Below are 20,014 nucleotides of genomic sequence, written 5' to 3' on the forward strand. Positions count from 1 at the left end.
CTGTTGTTTGTCTGTTTGTCTTTTTCTTTCTTCGCCATGGCGTTGTCAGTTTATTTTCGACTTATGAGTTTGAATGTCCCTTTGGTATCTTTCGCGCCTCTTTTTTAATGATAAGTTCTTTGAAAGTAGTTAAGGAGCTAGTTAAAAAGTAAAATAACAAAAATACCGAACTCCAAGGAAAATTCAAAACGGAAAGTCCCTTAACAAATGGCAAAATCAAAAGCTCAAACACTTCAAACGAATGGAAAAAAAACTGTAATATTCCTGACTTGGTACAGGCATTTCCTTATGTAGAAAATGGTGGATTAAACCTGGTTTTAATGCTAGCTAAACCTCTCACTTGTATGAAAAACGCGTAAAATTCCATAATATTGACAACAAAGTGAAAACAAACAGACATAATAGGTAAAAAATGTAAAAAATTTGGGTTCAGCAGTCAACATTGTGTTATAAACTTTATCACTATAAAAACAACTAGGTCAACAAAGAAAAACAAACATGGCATGTAGACACTCTATAGACAAAGCACATAAGCAAAAATGAAAGACAAGAATACAAATAATGACCATAGCACAATAACACAATAACACAATAACGGGATACATAAATACCGAGCCACGCCGAAAGTATATTACTAAAAATGGACTAAACAGTAAAGGTTAAAAATATAAAGACACATAAAAAGAACACTATAACACGTAATTAAGATGATAAACAACGTCAGTACCTAGAATCTATACTTCAAGACAAACCTCTAAAATGTTAGTTGTAGAACACTTAATAGTTCATGTTACAGAACAAAGTTTACTGAGACTGAGAAACGCGAACCTCACCTTTATCTGTCAGTGATCTCAAGTGCTCCGGAAAAATAAACTGATCCTTCTTTATTAGTAACACCCGTCGTGTTGTACACATTCGATGATGATTTTCATTCGGAGATGTCATAATCGAAGAACAGATGACGGATTAGGGTTACGAAAATTTCATAGTTGTATATCCTTCTTTAACAACCTTTTTCATAAATCAAAACAACATATATGGACAAAGAATTAAATTTGTGATATTTTGTTTGAAAAAGTTTGTAAACGTTCGGCAAAAAAAAAAAAAAAAAATGAAAACAAAACTTTATAAATTTCTTGCGTCCGAAGTACTTATCAGGATTTACCTTCATCTGGAACGAACGAAGCCGAATATTTGAAAGTTATTGATGTATAAGAATCGAATCAGTTGGAGAGTTATATGACCAAAAAGGAAATACAAATAATAGCCAAATCTATCAACGGCCAAATTTGCAGATCTCCTCCCACTAAAAAATTCAAAGTTGAAATAAAGCATACACCAGATAAAGTTAGGTGTTCCACATATCTTGACTTACATTAGGAAATTCACAATAAGGGTAGGTTAACTTTACGACAAAAGAGATGATTTCAGCTTCCAAACTTTGAGCTTTCTATTTCTATGTAGCAACATTTCAGCAGCACCTGCATATTGAGTATATATCTCGTAGTTGATACGATATTCTAGGGCTTGCGTTTACTATCATGATTTCATTGATTGACGGTTGCTTATCACAAGGAAGTTATTTAACCGAGAGTTCCAAGTGTTGAAGTTGAAATCATTCTTTCGAAAATTTTATGGACGAGTTGGTTAACAGTTATGGGATAACTGTTTCGCAGATGACGAAGGATTTGTTCAAATCTTCGTAACCACAATCCCGTCCTCCTTTCCCCAGATCTGACCTACCGAATTAGACTTATCACCTGGTTTGAACTTACATAAGCAACACGAAGGGTGCCGCGTGGCGAGCAGGATCTGCTTACCCTTCCGGAGCACCTGAGATCTACCTCCGGTTTTGATGAGGTTCGTGTTGTTCAGTCTTTAGTTTTGTATGTTGTGTTTTGTAAACTGTTTTTTGTCTTTCGGTCTTTTTTTCCCATTGGCGTTGTCATTCTTTTTTTCGACTTATGAGTTTGAATGTCCCTTTGGTATCATTCGCCTCTCTTTTGCCCGAGGGAGTTGAAACCTAAATTTATAAATGGCAATTCACATTGTGGTTTTGAGTCAACTTTTATCAACTTTACCTGCAAATTTATAATGTATTAGACATATCAAACTAACTTTCATCCGAGCGAAATCAGCTTTGAATTAAATAGTATTTCAATTCATATGACTTACCTGTCCATTCTTCTTTATAAATTTTACTACATCGTATAAACATTATGTATAAGAAAATTTGTGTCCAGAATGTACATACAACAGCTATTGCAGCACCTCTGTAAGAATATAAATGATAGTGAGTATATATATACAACAAACTTATCTCCGATTGAAGAAAACTCTCTAAATTGTTAGATGCTTTTGAATATCGTTATTTTTTTCTGGTTTTCCCATTGTTTTAATTTGAGCGCCTTGATACTGCAACCGTTTCAAGACACATATACTTATCTTTTCATTTTTGTTTGTAAGTCTTACATCTTGACAAATGATTATTACATATTTTCTTGCATTGATAAAACAGAATACATGGTCTGGCGTAATATGAATATATATGTTCAATATGATAAACATTATAGAACTTGAAGGTAATGATATATATGGGAAAAGGCAATGATGAACGCCCTGTGAATGTTTGTGTATTTATTTGTAAGGCCATGGAACTAGTACTGAATCTGATTGATTGAAGGTTTAAATTTCAAGAAACGATGGTTATTATGTCTTATGCTTTTAGTACTGCGGGGACTTTGCAGCTGTATATATAAATAACATACTGTCAATTTTGTTTGAAATCGGCTCAATATTATTTTATGTTTGAAGTGATTTGAAGTACGTAACATAGAATGGTGAGTGACGATCTTTGCAAAGAATGTGTTTTTACAGGTGCATGTATGTTGAAATAAATCAATTAATAATAATTTATATTTGCTGATAATACACAAATGTTGTAAGATTCATTAAACCTTAAGAAATTATCAGGTCAACCCAATCTTTTTATTTGATAGATAAAAATAATATAACATATTCTATTTATTTGAACAGTTACTGTAAATTGTAATTAGGTATGTACGTGTAATGGAATGGTTAACGTTTGTTGCTGTAGATCATAATTTTTCGTTTATTGTTTTGAACATAAATCAGGTAGTTAGTTTCCTATTTTGATGTCCTTTCTGGGCTTTATATAGCTCACTATGTGATATGGGTTTTGCTCATTGTTGATGGTCGGACGGTGACCTATAGTTGTTAATTTCTTTGTCATTTAAATTTCTAATGGAGAGCTGTCTCATTGGCAATCATATTACATCTTCTAATTGTTATATATATAAAAAAGAAAGCCCCAAAAAGTTTATATTTTTGTAACACCACGCCAAAAAATGCCAAAAGATTTATATTTTTGTAACACCACGCCAAAAAATGGCATGTATTTATAAAAACACCGACATCTTACATTAACTGATCTCTCTTATAAATTAACCCTGTAAATTACTTATCGAGTACTCGATGGTTTTACCGAGCGATACTTGAGTACTCGCTCGAAAAAATATCATCAAAATGGAAAAACAAAATTATATACATTTTACGTATTGTGAGTCGTTGTTTAATGGACTTTAAACCCTCAACATTATTATCGTGGTGTATATAATAATCACTGGAATTTTGATATCATTATCAATACCTCATTTACTACATGTGCTAATCATGTAAACAATAATCTAATCAATTATTAAGTTACCTCCTATTGGAAAAAATGATAACAAAGTCTAACCAGATCAAACAACAGTATCTTGTAATCGTGAAGAAAACACATTAATGTTTGACAAAGGGGTTTTGAGAACTTACCCTTAAATGCATTTAATCATTCTCTGAGAAGAACGACTTTGCTTTTATTTAGAAATATTATCTTGTCAACTATTTTTGACAGAGTCGGTGCCTAACTTTGTTAAGTACAACATATTGCAAACAGTTCTGCAGGCGAAAACATTTGCTCGGACGATACAGATGTGGTGGAATGGCTAAGATGCGTTTAGCCAAAAGTGTTAGCTAGGAAAGCTGCTCTCGTGCATAGCCCACCGTTTTACGACAGATTGTTTTTAACAATTCAGCGAAAACATTCGACATGTTTTTAATTTTGATTAATCAAAGATTACTATTTATATTTCCTAGATGCGCTCTCAATATAAAATCATTACATTAAAAGAAAACAACTACATTTTAACAGGAAACTGAATACTCGATCAATATTTTGATATTCGATACTCGGTTCGACCTATCAATACTCTAATTGTCATCCCTAGTATATGTGAAAGGCAGTATAACAATAAACTGGTCAATCTCTTTCATGGTCAGCAAAAAATCACACGCATTTCAAAACAGTAAACTTTCATTTGATCTTGATCAGATGTCGAGAAAGTGAATTAATAAAATGAAAAACACTTTATAAATTGTGAGCACATTGGCATTAAGATTATGCAAATTAATTAACAACCTGATTTATCGCTACAAATGGGTGCAGTCATAACCTGTTCGAAAAAATACTTTGAGCAGACCTTATGACTGCTCTCTAAATTAACCGAATATTTTAGCAGACCTGCAAGTTTACTTTATCTTTATCAGAATAGACTTTGGTCTGTTTATTTAAGACTGCTGCACACCAGACATGAGGACAGGTCAGCTTGACTAGACCAGATATATGGGAGGGTCAGCTTGACCATACCAGTCTTGTGAACAGGTCTGATGTTAACCTGTCCTTTGAACAAGTCTGCAATTTCACAGACCAGTCATGTCAGTCATGGGAAAAGGTCTGCTTTTTAATTGGTCCTATGTTTTCACTGACCGGAAGTCGATACTCAAATGATATTCATCATTCAAAGCGGTACTGTTTACTTATTAACTTTGGATCATGCTACCTTTCTCTTGGAGCAGACCAAACCAAAGTTTACTTTTATTAGAACAGGTCATTCTAGATCGATGACTGCTTTAAATACCGGACCTGGTCACAAGTAAACTTTTGTATAGGACTGGTTTTGGCAAAGTTAACTTCGTCCAGAGTTAACTTTAATATTGGACCTGTCATAAAGTTAATTTTTTGGGCAGTCATAACATCAGTCCAAGGACCTAGTCTGCTATTAAATTAATATGAATTATGTCCTAGGACCGGTCGGAGCAGTCATGAATCCTGTCCAAAGTTAATTTTCACCAGTTATAAAGTCTGGTCATCCAGTTATCTTGCTGTGCAGACAGGACTGCACCCATCTCTAGTTACCTTAATTATCTTTTGATGTTTTTTTGTGATAAGTTTCATCTCTATCCACTCAACTCCGAATGAGTTTTCTGATAGAGTAAACTGAGAATGCGATAACGTCATAAGACAAACTTTAAAGGTATTGGCCTTAATTGCCTAGGAAAAGTGTGATGAACATATTAGAAGTGATATTTCAAACTCGAGGAAGGTTCTCGGTTATTTCTCATCACAAGTCCATCGCCTTTTGGTGAAAAAGTAGCCGAGAATCTTCCACTCGTATTTTGGTGAATCATAGATAAGCAATAACTATAAAATGTGTTACCTGACACCTAGATCTAATCCAGTTACCAAAATCAGGTGATACACAACATTGAAGATGTTTGCGATTAACTGTAAAAGAACTCCAGGGATAACAATATTCTGCAAAATGAAACCCTCTTGGATCAAGAACCATCTAATAAGGTATAGATTTTAGTAGCTTGCATAAACAATAAATTTTCAACAAAAGTAATAATATAAATGTTTTCCTTGAAGACGTTTAAATGTTATTTATTCCATACAAATCACGTGCTGTCTTGATACATCACACTTTTTGTATTAGCGATAAAAATGAAAAAGCGAATAGATAGTTCTTTGCTTTTTCTTCTGGTAATTTTAAATACAATGCTTATTGACTTTATCACTAATGTATCAAGAATGTTGCAGGCAAAAATAAGTCCCTACTTTATAAATAAGTCCAATTGTATTTTAGAAAAATCATCTATATCGCTGACTGCAATTTTGCAAACAAAATACAGAGAAAGAGGTTTCAGTTTTTCAAATGGAATATGTCAAATGTGGTCAATGGTCCTATTTCTGAAAAAGAGTTTCTATCAGGTTCACCTCAAAATTTGAAATTGGTATAAGTCAGTAGTCAAAGAACTATATCACAGTATTCTATTTTGTGACCTTCCTTTTTACACAAACAATAGTGTTAGATTCCTTGTCAGCTGGAACAACTACGTTTTTATCACGAAGGGGAATACAAATTCTACAGCATCTTTGGTATTGTAAATGGATTAAGGTCTGGCGTTTTTGGCTTTTAATGTTGTAGATAAAACGCTTTACTATTGTTATAGTGAATTTAACGAATTTAATCTCTTCAACAAAGGATCAAGTTCTTGAATATTTTCAACACAATTCATAATGATTATCAAATTATAGTTCTATTGCATACGTTTCGGCTCCCTACAAAACGTTGTTGGTTCATGATAAATGTTTTACGTAGATTATCTCGTTCAATTGTCCATGAATATCTCGTGATAATGTTACCAGTCCGACAGTTCTGTGGTAATAGTTGGAAACTTTTAAAATGAAGGTGAAAGTGACAACACAAAGATGAACAATATATAGAAACTCAGTTATAATATCACATATTATGGTATTTATGTGATTTTAGACGCTGTTAAAATAACTTTTATGTACTCGGAATAAGAAATAGTTTGGTCTTTCATCATATTTTCCTTTTCTATATTGCCTGTTCAACCATTTAACCTCGAACGTGCATAATGAAGTTTTTGTTGAACTCTCATGTACGCAAAATTCGGTATCCTTCGTTTTCTTCCTGAAATGACTGCTAACGAAATTGCAAAATTTGATTCAATTGCATTAAAATAAGATATGTCGAGCATTGATATATGTAAACATATGAATCAAAAACACGAAATGATTTTAGAGATAACATGTAGCAATAAATTAAAGTATTTCATTATAAACGTCGGATAGTAGTGTTTTGGTATTATCTTATGTTCTGTATATTACTTTTGGTGAGTCCTATTTTAGAATTTTAACCTAACCACATGTTGTGCCTGTACCACATCAAGACCATATCTTGATCTTGTGATGTCTGTTTTGTTGTTTGTATTTGTTTACATTGTATTACTGTTTTGATTAGGAGTCACATGATAGTGGTTGATGTAGTCTGTTTTATTGTATGGTATAGTCTATGTATTACATATTAAAGGCTAGCTTTCTGCTGTAAACAACTCACCTGGCACTGTAAATATCTCATGAGAGCAAATGTTATTGCACATCCCTGAAAAATCATTTCAATTTTGTTTTGTAAATATAATTACATTTTGATATAGATATAGAACTAAACTAATTTCTTTTCAAATTTCAATATGGGGCATTACTTTATTAACAGTTATATACAAATAAAAAGATGTGGTATGATTGCCAATGAGACAACTCTCCACTAGAGACTAAATGACGAAGTAGTAAGCAACTATAGGTCACTATACGGCCTACAACATTGAGAAAAACCAATACCTCACTGCAAGCTTATAAAGGCCTCGAAATAACAAATGTAAAACATGCATGCAATTTAAAGGTGAAATAACATCCTGATTTATGAAAAAACAATAAACAGAAAACAAAGATATTATGCAGCATCAAAAAACAACCACTGAATAACAGGTTCCTGACTTTGGACAGGCATATTCTCAACGTGGCGGGAATAAACATTTTAACGGTCGCCCAATCATTTCCCCTCACTTGGGACAGTAGTACAACAAAAATGCAAAATAACAAACTGTACAAAACAATAATCGAAAAACAAATTGGATAAAAATCAACAAACATCCACTCAATGAAAAGCTCCTAATTTGAGACAGAATGTGGATGCGTTTAACATGTTTGTGGGCGCCCAAACCTCATACCTGAATACGTTTCAGTTCTTAAGGACTCTTTGTCGTAATAAATTGGCCATTTGATAAAATAGAGATTGAAAACTGAGAATATGTCAAAGAGGCAACAACCCGACCAAAGAGCAGAAAACAGCCCAAGGCCACCAAAAGATCCTCAACGCAGCGAGACATATCGCACATTGAAGCGGGCTTCAGCTGGCCCCCAAATAATAATGTATACTTGTTCAGTGAAAAAGACGACACACTAAACTCTGAAACATACAAATAAACCAAAAAAAAAAAAAAAAAAACAACAAAAAAAAACCATAATAACAAATGCTAGAGGTTCCTAAATTTGTACAGGCGCTAAAATGCGGCGAGGTTAAACATGTTTTGTTAGATCTCAAACCCTCTATTGATTTGATTCTCCAATTTTTATTTGTTTCGAATGGCAATGATGACAGTTATGTAGACAAAACGCACGCCTGATATCTTTCATGAGTTTTTAAAACGACTAAGTCGATGCCAATTTGAGAAGACGATTTGTTCTCGATGTTATTACCAGCCCAGCAGTCAGCACTTATGTTGACATGAAGTATCAATAACAATAAAATCATACTTGTTATTAACAACAATGTGTAAATTCTGTAGACATCAACATTTTTTGTTTTCGGCTCAGATACATAATATGACTTATTTATAAAAAAATCTTATTGTAAGTAACAAATTAATGAAGTAATACTTCTTGTCTATGATTTTGTATCTAAATATTACGTGTTGTACTGTGATTACACAATCTATATTACTTTGTGTTAAGAGATCGTAGACTTGCTGCCAAAATTCTGTCAAATATGATCAATTAAAAAAATAATTGATAGTTCTCTCATTGGTTACAAAAATGACACATATTGTGGTTTGTTATTTTCCATTGTAATAAAAGGTCATACTATTTAATATATACATTTACTGTAAGTAAAATGTCAAATCATTCGAAACACAAACGTTTGTCTTCCCTAGCCATATGTAAACCTTTGGCAAATTTGGCTTTATCTTCATTGCTGTTTAAATGTTTTTATAGACTAGTTATATAGCTGTTTCGAGTGCCACTGATAAGTCTTATGTAGATGAAAAACGCGCGTGGCGCATTGTTCATGAAAAGGAACAATATTTCACAAATAAAAGAGATGTGTGACTCGGGACTAAATTTGATCTAAATTAAATATATTTAAAGACTTGTTGTTGCAGCATCAAATGTTAAATCTTTCTACTTCAATAAATCATTGTTTTTATAGTTAGAAATATACTCCTTTCTAGGCTTAAACAGCAAAAAGAATAACAGGACATTCAGCAGAATGGCGAAATAATTCTTTGTTGTGACTATTTGACTTGCACATGCTTTGAAATGTTATAGAACACAGCAATCGTTCAAAAAGATATTTAAAAAGTTTTTTTATGTTCAACTATTTAATAGCAAACGCTAATCCAGCGGACATTTGTGCTCTATGTTAATGTAACCAACATGTTTGTGTTCGGAGACAATTTTTGCTAAAATCTGAAAATATCCCTTTAGACATTACTTTTATGAGTGCTTACGCATGTACGTCTCAAATATCTCAGTAAATTTGAGAATAAGGATACTACCAAAAATAGGTCTGCTTCATATCTTGATCTCTTCCTCGATTTTGACACAGATTCACTTCAAACTAGAATCAATGACAATACAGATGCGAAAGATACCAAAGGAATACTCAAAACTAATAAATCTAACCAACTTCAAATGTCTCAGTAGTCACATACTCTGTTGTCCATAGTATGGCGTTTACATATCTCAAAAGAGAGGCGAAAGATACCAAAGGGACATTCAAACTCTAAGTGTGATCCTTACACAAAGACTTCTGCAACAGAGTTATGACGAAGGGCGACTGATATCGACACTTTAAACGTTTTACAAAATTTGAACACAAATAAACAACTGTCGCTTTAATTGACTGCATTTCTTTTTATTTCCGGTGGTTTTTCAGGGCCAAATAAGCCTAAAAACGTACCTTTCATTGTGTCATGTTTTAATCTAAAACTTACTTACTGGAAATCCAGCAATAGCAATTGTCACGTACTGACCACTCAGTCTGAAAAAGAAGGTCAATATTTTGATAATTCATAAAATTCCTGACGAACATAAGGAGCAATCATGTTAGTAACGTTGATATCAATTGTGTAGGTCTCATGGTGTTCATGTATTTTTTGTGCTCTTATTGAATATTCCTCAATTAAGCTCTTTAAACGCAGTCAATTGCATAAGAAACATTCAGTACCTAAATTTTAAAGAAACAATCTGAAAAGAATCAGTATATGATATGTATATTTACAACACAATACTGTCACTAATCGGTTATGTTTTGATATTTGGTGTTATTCCATATTGATAGAAGTTTAGTAGGTTTTTCTATATGAATGGGATTTCGAATAAATAAGCATATTCACCTGCGGAAAAGTATATTCACCGCGCAAAACGTCGCGTGCTTTAACGTGTATAATTATGTTAAAATAGTTTAATGTAAAACTGGTTTTGGTAAATAATTGTCATTACATATATTTCTCTCGGTACTCTCTCGGAATATGGAATAAAACAATAATTCGATTTAAAGGGCTTGACCGTTAAATCGCGTTATCAGAGGAAGGCAAGACTTGTGACAGTTCATGCACAGTTCAATGTAACGCGCATGTCCTAATTCGATTATACGGCATATCAATTGTAACAGCCATAGCACTCCTCATAATATTCTGAATGCACGGTCTGCTAGGAAGTAACTGAATATATCTAAGGTCAGATTGTTGAGTTTGTTGTACGCACAATTAATGTAAATTCTTATCTTACGTTAATTTTTAAATTTGCAACATATTATTGATTGATTAATTAAAATCGGTCACATTGATAATTTGTACATTAGTAGACAATTTACTAAAGCAAGGATTGGTATATAGTATACAAATCCTTTACTAAAGTTATTATAAAACGAGCGAATTTATTTTAATTTATGTTGGATTGTATGATAAATGTTTGATTCACATAGTTTTTAATTCGAGTTACATTAATAGTTTTGTATCTTTATCGAGGTACTAAATAGTGAAAACTGGATTCCAGGTATTTGTATTCAATTTACATTTTGTAATGCAGATTATAATGGTACTGTTCCATTATCAGGTATGTTAACTAATATATTTATTAATGGGGTTGCCTTGTGAGACATTAACACCATCAAATGCAATTAATTATGGTACCATTTATTGTTCTTTAGCGTGTTTCGGACAGCAGTAAATCGTATTTATATTTCAAAGTTGAACCTTCGTTAAAAGAAATTAGTTGATAAAACTTTTGAAATGGCAGCTAATGTTGTCTTTATAACCGATTGTTTGTCGGTCAGCCAAATAATTTTGCGTTGCATATATATTAAGGTAGATGGGGGGTCTAATTTTTTATCCATAGATTTTTTTTATTTTTTAAGGGAAACTTATTAGTGATATATACTTTGAAAATATCAAATAAAAAAGTGGGGTCACCAGTGTTCCAAGCTCAAAATTTTGATTTGAAAATTTAAGGCAAAATGGACATTTTGACGCAAATTTCATATAGACTATGAAGGAAAAAACGTTAATTGATACATTTATTGAATAAAAAGTTGCATTTCTAATCCATAGAATTTTCTTATTTTGTGTTATTGAATTCTCCAAACATTAATTTAAAAGTTAAAATAAAAAAAATGGTAGGTCACCGTCCATATAAGAAAGATACGAGTTAATTTAGACAAGAAAATAGATAAAAAAGGGAGTTAACTTTAAATTCATAAATTGAATAAATTTGGAAATTTACTTTTTTACTTGTTCAGATTTTAATTTGTTTCTTTAGATACATCAATGGTATTTGGTATGTTAGTGTTTAATATTGAGAGGGCGAGTTGTGTACCACAAAGACCGCATTTTTCACTTGACCTTTGACCTCAAGGTCAAATTATTGAAACTTATCTAAGTGTTATATTATAAACCTGTAGTTAATTGTCCAAGCCGTAACATTTTTGTCTTTTGAGATAAATGGATGATGTATTGTATGTTTTTGTAAAACCATGGGACAGCTTGTTGTATACCATCATGACAGCTAGCAATTTAGCCTTGACCTTTGGCTTCAAGGTTAAATAATTGATATTTCAAGTATGCATGATTGATTGGATGTCAAAAATTTTGTTTTCATTGTTATACAGATTAATATGAAGTTTGTTAAGTACGTGTAAAATGAAAGGAGGGTAGGTCATGTGCTATAAGGACTACAATGTGACTTGACCTTTGAACCAAAGGTCAATGATTGATATTTATGCCCCCGTCGTAGCAGAGAGGGTATTACGTTTTACCCTTGTCCGTCTGTACGTACGAACGTACGTACGTCCCAAAATTGGTTTCTGTTCTCTAACTTTAGTTTGCCTCAACCAAATGTTATGAAACTTATACACAATGCTTATTACCACAAAACACAGATCAAGTTTGAATTTTGGTGGCGTCACTTTTACTGTTCTAGAGTTATGCCCCTTTACAAATGGAAAATTGCTCAATTTATCGTTTCCGTTCTCTTACTTTAGTTTGCCTCAACCAAATGTTATGAAACTTATACACAATGCTTATTACCACAAAACATAGATCAAGTTTGAATTTTGGTGGCGTCACTTTTACCGTTCTACAGTTATGCCCCTTTACAAATGGAAAAAATGCTGAATTTTTCGTTTCCAATCTTTAACTTAAGTTTGCCTCAACTAAATATTATGAAACTTATACACAATGCTTATTACCACAAAACACAGATCAAGTTTGAATTTTGGTGGCGTCACTTAAACCGTTCTAGAGTTATGCCCCTTTAGAAATGGAAAAATTGCAAAATTTTTATTTTCTTCTAAATATCAAGTTATTTTATTAAAATTGGAGTTATCTTCCTTTGTCCATGATTATAGTTGAATCAACTACAATCAATGCTTTATACAATGCAATGTTTAATTTTGACTTCCACTGATAAAACACAGATCAAGTTGAATTTGGGTAGTGTCACTTTAATCATTATTGAGTTATGCCCCTTTATAAATCGAAAGATTGCAAACTTTTTAGTTTCCATTCTGTAACTTAAGTTTGCCCCAACCAAACATTATGAAACCTATACACAATATTCATTACCACAAAACTAAGATGAAGTACAAATTTTTTGTTTCCGTTTTCTAACTTTAGTTTGCCTCAACCAAATGTTATGAAACTTATACACAATGCTTATTACTACATAATACAGATTAAGTACGAAATTTGATGGCAACTTTCACCATTCTTGAGTTATGTCCCTTTATAAACATAACAATTGCTGATTTTAGTTTCCATTCTCTAACTTTAGTTTGTCTCAACCAAATGTTATAAAACTTATACACAACCGTTCTAGAGTTATGCGTGTTTACAAGAAGAAAAATTACTGAATTTTTAGTTTCTGTTCTCTACTTTAGTTAGCCTCAACCAAATGTTATGAGACTTACACACAATGCTTACTACCACAAAACTCAGATCAAGTTCAAATTTGGGTAGCGTCACTTTTACCGTTCTTCAGTTATGTCCCTTTATAACTATATGATATGCAAGCGGGGGCATCATCTGTGTACACATGTGGACACTATCCACATTTATTTTTACATGTGAAGCTAGAACTTGTATTGTATTTTCATAAAAACAATTTTTGGTTTGTCCTTTTATGGGAAAAAGTTGATGCATTGTCTAAACCGAAGACAACCATCTTACTCCGGACTGTGTAATGACATTTGTATGTGCAATTTGTGGGTAATTCCAGGTTTTACAGTGCACTTATCCAGTTTTTTATACAATTAGTAGACGAATTCAGAACAATCTTTATCATTCCTTTAACAACATCAAAAAGGGGGACTTAAGATCCATATTGAATAGAAAGATTTGAAATGAAAAATAATTATAATTTTCTGTGATCAGTTAATTTCTTGAGTAACAGCTACAGACTATAGTACACTGGATAAGTTTGGATATGAATCCTGCAGCCGGTGTGGAAGGAATTCGATATTGTTGATCCGATCACACATGTCACACTCATTTTGTGTGTTTCTCGAATTAAATAATTGGCAACAAATTTGTACTATGTATGATTATTTATTTTCTCATCAGGAAATGAGGATATATTTGACATTTTCCAACAAATACAAAGCAGAGTTTTTTTTTATATTATAAACAGTCATTAAAAATTACATCATCATTACTCTTTTTATTTAAACCAAATAACATTTATTTCTTGGTTCTCAGCCCCTTCCTAATGTTAACTTTATGTTCAAAATATTTCTTTTTAATTTGGCAAAGCTTTTTAAGAATGAAAAGAAAAATTATTTGATGTAAAATGGACCCTCAAATAACCTATATTCATTGCTATATACCATGTATATGTCTAGGAAGCAGACATATATACACAACAAGACCAATACTGGCTCCAAACCTGCCTCTCCATTCAATTGATTGAGGTAATATGCATTCCATAGCATAAATAATCATTCCCAGAACAAATATTAAAATCATTTGCATTCTCTGTCATAAAAGCCAGGAAAACATTATATTGAACTCCAGCAGTATAAACTTAACCAATATCATTACATACAAATGTATAAGGATAAATATAAATGATGCTTTTTGCAACGCAGGTAAAAAACTAACCAATACCAGGACATATGGACGGACAAGGGTAAATCTAAATGGCCCTTTCCCTTTTTGATATTGGAGCATAAAAAATTTCCTTCCCCCTGTATCATTTAGTGAACTTGAGAACAAGGTAATTTTCCATGACCTTATTATTGCATATTATTTCAATCTTCATGAAGAAAATCAAACAGTTTTTGAATAACTCTTGTACATTTAGTTACTCTCACACTTCCCTTGTTAGACCTTTCAGCAAGTAAAGCTTTAAGTCCATCTATACCATCTCGATGTACTGCTAACTTCAAATGAGACAATTTAAGGTTAGATTTTGATGCCTTCAGTGCACAAGATTTTGAAATAGCTTTACAATTTATAGCATGAGAAAAAGTGTTCAAGTTTTCTTGGATAACATGTGAATCATAAGGATAACTAACAGGTAATGAAAATTCTACCACATTATCTTTAAAATTTCCTCTTTCAATTACAAGTTTGTATAAAACTTTGGTGTCATGTATAGCATTATGAGCATCATAAGTTTCACCTAAGAGCTCTCTTACAAGAGATGTTTGGCTGTATGAAGACATACCTGGAACAACACTTTTAAATAAATCTAAGGTGTCACAAAAAGCACAAACATGTAAGCAAAATTCATTCCACATGTTATGAATATGCAATTGGTTATATAACACATGAGTATCAAAGCGTTTGATGTTGTGACCTACAAGAATACATTTACTAGGAAAACTTGATAAAAATATAATAAAGTCCGTCAATGCTTCATGGGCCAACTTGTATTGAACTGCAGTGCTGTTGTGAAACATCTGATTACCATTCACAAAAATTTGTGTGACCTCTGATGCTTCTTTGGATATTGCCTGGGATGGAAAAATGTAAGTGCTAAAATTCAGAGTTTCTGAATAGGCTGCTAATTGGGTAATGTCAGATTTCCTACCTACAATAGAACAATAAATAAAATGCATCTTTGATGACAAGGAGTATAAGTGAAATATCAAAACAACTTTTATCTGGCTTCATACATACACATTTACACACTTATAAAGCCACAAAATCTTGCATTCAATTATTATTGACACACGCATGTCAAGGTGAATATAAGATATAATGAATATATAATGGAAATCGGCTATGTATGAAAGAGACAGCAACTGAACAACAAAAAATGATAGATGTTTGACACTAAATCTGTTCTGGACAAACAAATTGACATCAGACAATAAACTTAAAAAGTTGCTATTTAAACATGTGCAAATTTGTGATTCAAACATTGCTGTTGTATTAAAAATAAACAAGTCGCTATGAGCTGATTACAATTTTTAGCTCACCTGGCCCAAAGGGCCAAGTGAGCTTTTCTCATCACTTGGTGTCCGTCGTCGTTAACTTTTACAAAAATCTTCTCCTCTAAACTACTGGGCCAAATTTTACCAAACTTGGCCACAATCATCATTGGGGTATCTAGTCTAAAAAATGTGTCCGGTGACCCGGCCAACCAACTAAGATGGCCGCCATAGTTAAAAATAGAACATAGAGGTAAAATGTAGATTTTGGCTTATATCTCTGAAACCAAAGCATTTAGAGCAAATCTTACTGGGTAAAGTTGTTTATCAGGTCAAGATCTATCTGCCCTGAAATTTTCAGATGAATCGGACAACCCGTTGTTGGGTTGCTGCCCCTGAATTGGTAATTTTAAGGAAATTTTGCTGTTTTTGGTTATTATCTTGAATATTATTATAGATAGAGATAAACTGTAAACAGCAATAATGTTCAGCAAAGTAAGATCTACAAATAAGCTTTGTGACCAAAATGGTCAGTTGACCCCTTAAGGAGTTATTGCCCTTTATTGTCAATTTTTAACCATTTTTTGTAAATTTTTGTAATCTTTTGCAAAAATCTTCTCCTCTGAAACTACTAAGACAAATTTAACCAAACTTGTCCACAATCATCATTAGGGTATCTAGTTTAAAAAATTTGTCCGATGACCCCGCCCGCAAACCAAGATGGCTGACATTGCTAAAAAATAGTACATAGGGTAAAATGCAGTTTTTGGCTCATATCTCTGAAACCAAAACATTTAGAGCAAATCTGATGAGGATAAAATTGTTCATTAGGCCAAGATCTATCCGTCCTGAAATTTTCAGACCAATCAGGCAACACTTTGTTGGGTTGCTGCCCCTGAATTGGTAATTTTAAGAAAATTTTGCAGCTTTTGGTTATTATCTTGAATATTATTATAGATAGAGATAAACTGTAAACAGCAATAATGTACAGCAAAGTAAGATCTACAAATAAGTCAGCATGACCAAAATTGTCAATTGACCCCTTAAGGAGTTATTGCCCTTTATAGTCAATTTTTTACAATTTTCATAAATTTTGTAAATTTTTACAAAATATTTTCCACTGTAACTACCGGGCCAAGTTCATTATATATAGAGATAATAGTAAGGAGTAAGATCTACAAACACATCACCAAAACACAATTTTGTCATGAATCCATCTGTGTCCTTTGTTTAATATGCACATAGTCCAAGGTGAGAGACACAGGCTCTTTAGAGCCTCTAGTTTGTTGGTGTACTGTGAGCAAAACATTTTTTTTTAAACTTAATTTTTTAACTTGTGGTTTTTTTTTTACTTCTTCGTCTTACTTATTTTTATGATTATTTTTACCATGCAGACATTATTCATGTCAAAGTTCAATTTTCATTTTTCACAACAAAATTAAACTGAGATTAAAACATTAGACGTTAATTTTACACTTACTGAGGCCAGTTGTCTCTAAATCAAAAATTACTACTGGTGCTTTGATAACCTCTTGTTCATTCAAAGGGATCTTTGTGATGTCTTGTATTTCAGGAATCTCCTCGGACTCCTTGTCTGTAACTTCAGATTTGAATCCTATAATTTGATCATAAATTATTGAAGGATTAACATGTACATTGTGCACCTTGTATAATTCACATATCAGATTATACTATAATGTAAACCACCGATTTGTATCCCTGTATAGAATAAGTATCTAATGTGTAATCCTCTTTTATCATTGGCACCCATACCACGTCTCCTTATATCTAATTTAATCTTGAAACAACAATTTTGATTAACTTAATACGTTTAAATAACAAATTCTCACAAACTGTAGTAATCACAAAGAAGAACCAGAAGTGGGAGTGCCTCTGGAATATTTACATACATGCTTAATTTTTTCCCCACACAAGACAACATTCTTTTAATATTTATTTATAACATAAAATAGTATAAAACATTTGTATTGGTTTCGCATAGTTGTGGTCATTTTTTTTCAGAAACTGAAGATCTCATCGTATCTAGGCATATATATTGAAATATAAAGATTGGTTATTTTAACATTATAAAATCTATAGATAAGGAAAGTCCCAATATAATTTTAAAGTTCATAATAACAGTATAACTAAATCTTACTAAATGAAATATTTTAGGTTCAGGGCAAAAGGGGGGACAGTATAAATAAATCTTACTAAATGAAATATTTTAGGTTCAGGGCAAGGGGGGGGGGGGTGCAAACTAAATAAAAATTACAAGTAGAGGTGGGGGGGGGCCAGATTTATTAAGGTAAAATTATAGAAATTAAGCTTTTGACAACCCATGCCATTCTTAGCAAATTTTAGGGAGGCACAAGCCCACCTCACCACCTGCCTGATTCTGCCCTTGATGTTATGACATGTTTCATTATGTAAGATTTATTTAAATATTACATTTCAGAAAACATTATTGGTGGCTTTTTAATACTAATATATACCTATTTCACTTTCGTAAGTTTTGCCTTCCCTTATTTCTTTACTAGCAGTCTTAGAGGTTCTTGTCTGCTTTAAGAAGAAACGTCTTCTCTTGGCTTCTTTGGTTTTTGCCTTTTCTTTGTTTTTTTTCCTTTTCATATTTATTTTGGAGCTTCTTTTTATTGTTTCCTCTCCAGGAGACAGTCCCATGGATGCATGAACCTTCAAAGATATATATATATATGAAATAAAGAAAATAAGACAAAGTTTTGAAATGTGTATTTTCATACTGAATCAGATATGAATAGAGAAATAGCATATAAACTTAGATGTAGTTATAAATAAAGCGACAAGTTGTAGAAACTGATGTATATATAACATTCAATATCAAGTTGATTTATCTTGCATATATTTGTTGATTTATCTCCCTAAATTTTTTCCAACTTATATAAAAAAAATGTTCTTTCTCAGACCATACAAATAATTATCTCCATACTGAATGTTTGGAGTTTTTTCCAATGAATGAAAATTATAACAACAAGCTTCAAGAAGCTTAAATTAATTGGTCACCTGGAAATCCTGAGTCACTGCAATAAATCTCAGTTATTAATCTTGCATTATTGTTTATTTCTCAAAAATCACAATAATAAATGCACCCAATAATTTCTAAATTACAGTAGTTTGAGATGAAAAGCCAAAAACTGCTAAAATAACTGTATTTTACATTGATCATCTATCTTTTAAATTTTTTAAAGAGCTAATGAAGGGTGCATATAGTTATACCTCACTAACATAGGCATATCCTTCATTCTTTTGCAAGATAGAAGAATCTACCCTGTAGCCCAAGCTTGCTGATGAGGAGTAGTGCTTCGCTTTTGGAGCTTTTGCAGCAAGCATGTTGTTAAAGTTTTCATTTGCTTGTGAGCTTGACAATGATGCAAGTTTCCTTGGATTGACTGAGTCATTCCCCAAAAATATCTTCTCTAGGTCTGTCCATAATGAATCAGATGTCAAGTCTTTTCCATGAGGTAAATTACTGTGCTTATATTTTTCTCCGTCTTTAAGAAATCCACACCATGATCTATTACAATGGGCGTGGTCCCCATACATGTGCTCTACTATAGCTTTTAGGCCATTTTCCATTCCTTCAACATCTCCTTTATTTTGATCTATCATGAATGAAAAATTCTTCAATATAGAATTCATAACCATGTCAGAGAGCTGCTTATGTTGGCTTTTAATTGCATATAACTTTTTAATGACATTCTTTTTTACATGATTTCTGTCACTGGTTTTAATCATCTTTCATTCAGGATATATCTTTTTCAGCCTGTCGAATCCGGTCGTATCATCGTCACCTGCAATTTCATCTATGTTGATCCCTTTGTTCTTCACATCCATTACCATCTGAACTAGCATATCTGGCTCCATAGCCTTTGCTGAGCCTGTCCAATTTTTCTTACATTTGTGCTCTTTGGGCTGAATCCCCCTTTTTGTTGCACTGTCACAGATTCTGCATTGCTGACATCTTATTGCATGATGGACAACTCCTCCTGTATTTTTACCAATCAATGTTGATACACCTGAAATTATTTATTTCAATTTAAACTAGCTTAAATAAA

At 32.3% G+C, this 20,014-nt stretch overlaps 2 protein-coding genes across 2 annotated transcripts in view; both read right to left on the reverse strand.

Annotated features, from left to right (window-relative positions):
• The window catches only part of LOC127702876 (multidrug and toxin extrusion protein 2-like), a 154,814-nt gene that overhangs the window by 19,731 nt on the left and 115,069 nt on the right, over positions 1-20,014 (reverse strand). Inside the window, exons 3-4 of the mRNA XM_052207180.1 lie at positions 5,559-5,656; positions 2,176-2,273 (exon numbers count right to left, since the gene is read on the reverse strand). Of these exons, the coding sequence (XP_052063140.1) occupies positions 2,176-2,273; positions 5,559-5,656 (196 nt within the window). The remainder of the gene's footprint in view (positions 1-2,175; positions 2,274-5,558; positions 5,657-20,014) is intronic.
• Positions 14,522-19,380, reverse strand: LOC127700668 (uncharacterized). The gene is made up of 4 exons (XM_052204239.1): positions 19,176-19,380; positions 18,416-18,614; positions 17,401-17,535; positions 14,522-15,577 (listed from the first exon to the last, which is right to left on the reverse strand). Exons 1-4 carry the CDS (start codon positions 19,287-19,289, stop codon positions 14,793-14,795), a joined length of 1,233 nt encoding a protein of 410 aa, XP_052060199.1. The 5' UTR covers positions 19,290-19,380; the 3' UTR covers positions 14,522-14,792.

Source organism: Mytilus californianus, unplaced genomic scaffold, assembly GCF_021869535.1.
Source record: "Mytilus californianus isolate M0D057914Y unplaced genomic scaffold, xbMytCali1.0.p SCAF_5, whole genome shotgun sequence".
Classification (NCBI taxonomy): domain Eukaryota; kingdom Metazoa; phylum Mollusca; class Bivalvia; order Mytilida; family Mytilidae; genus Mytilus; species Mytilus californianus.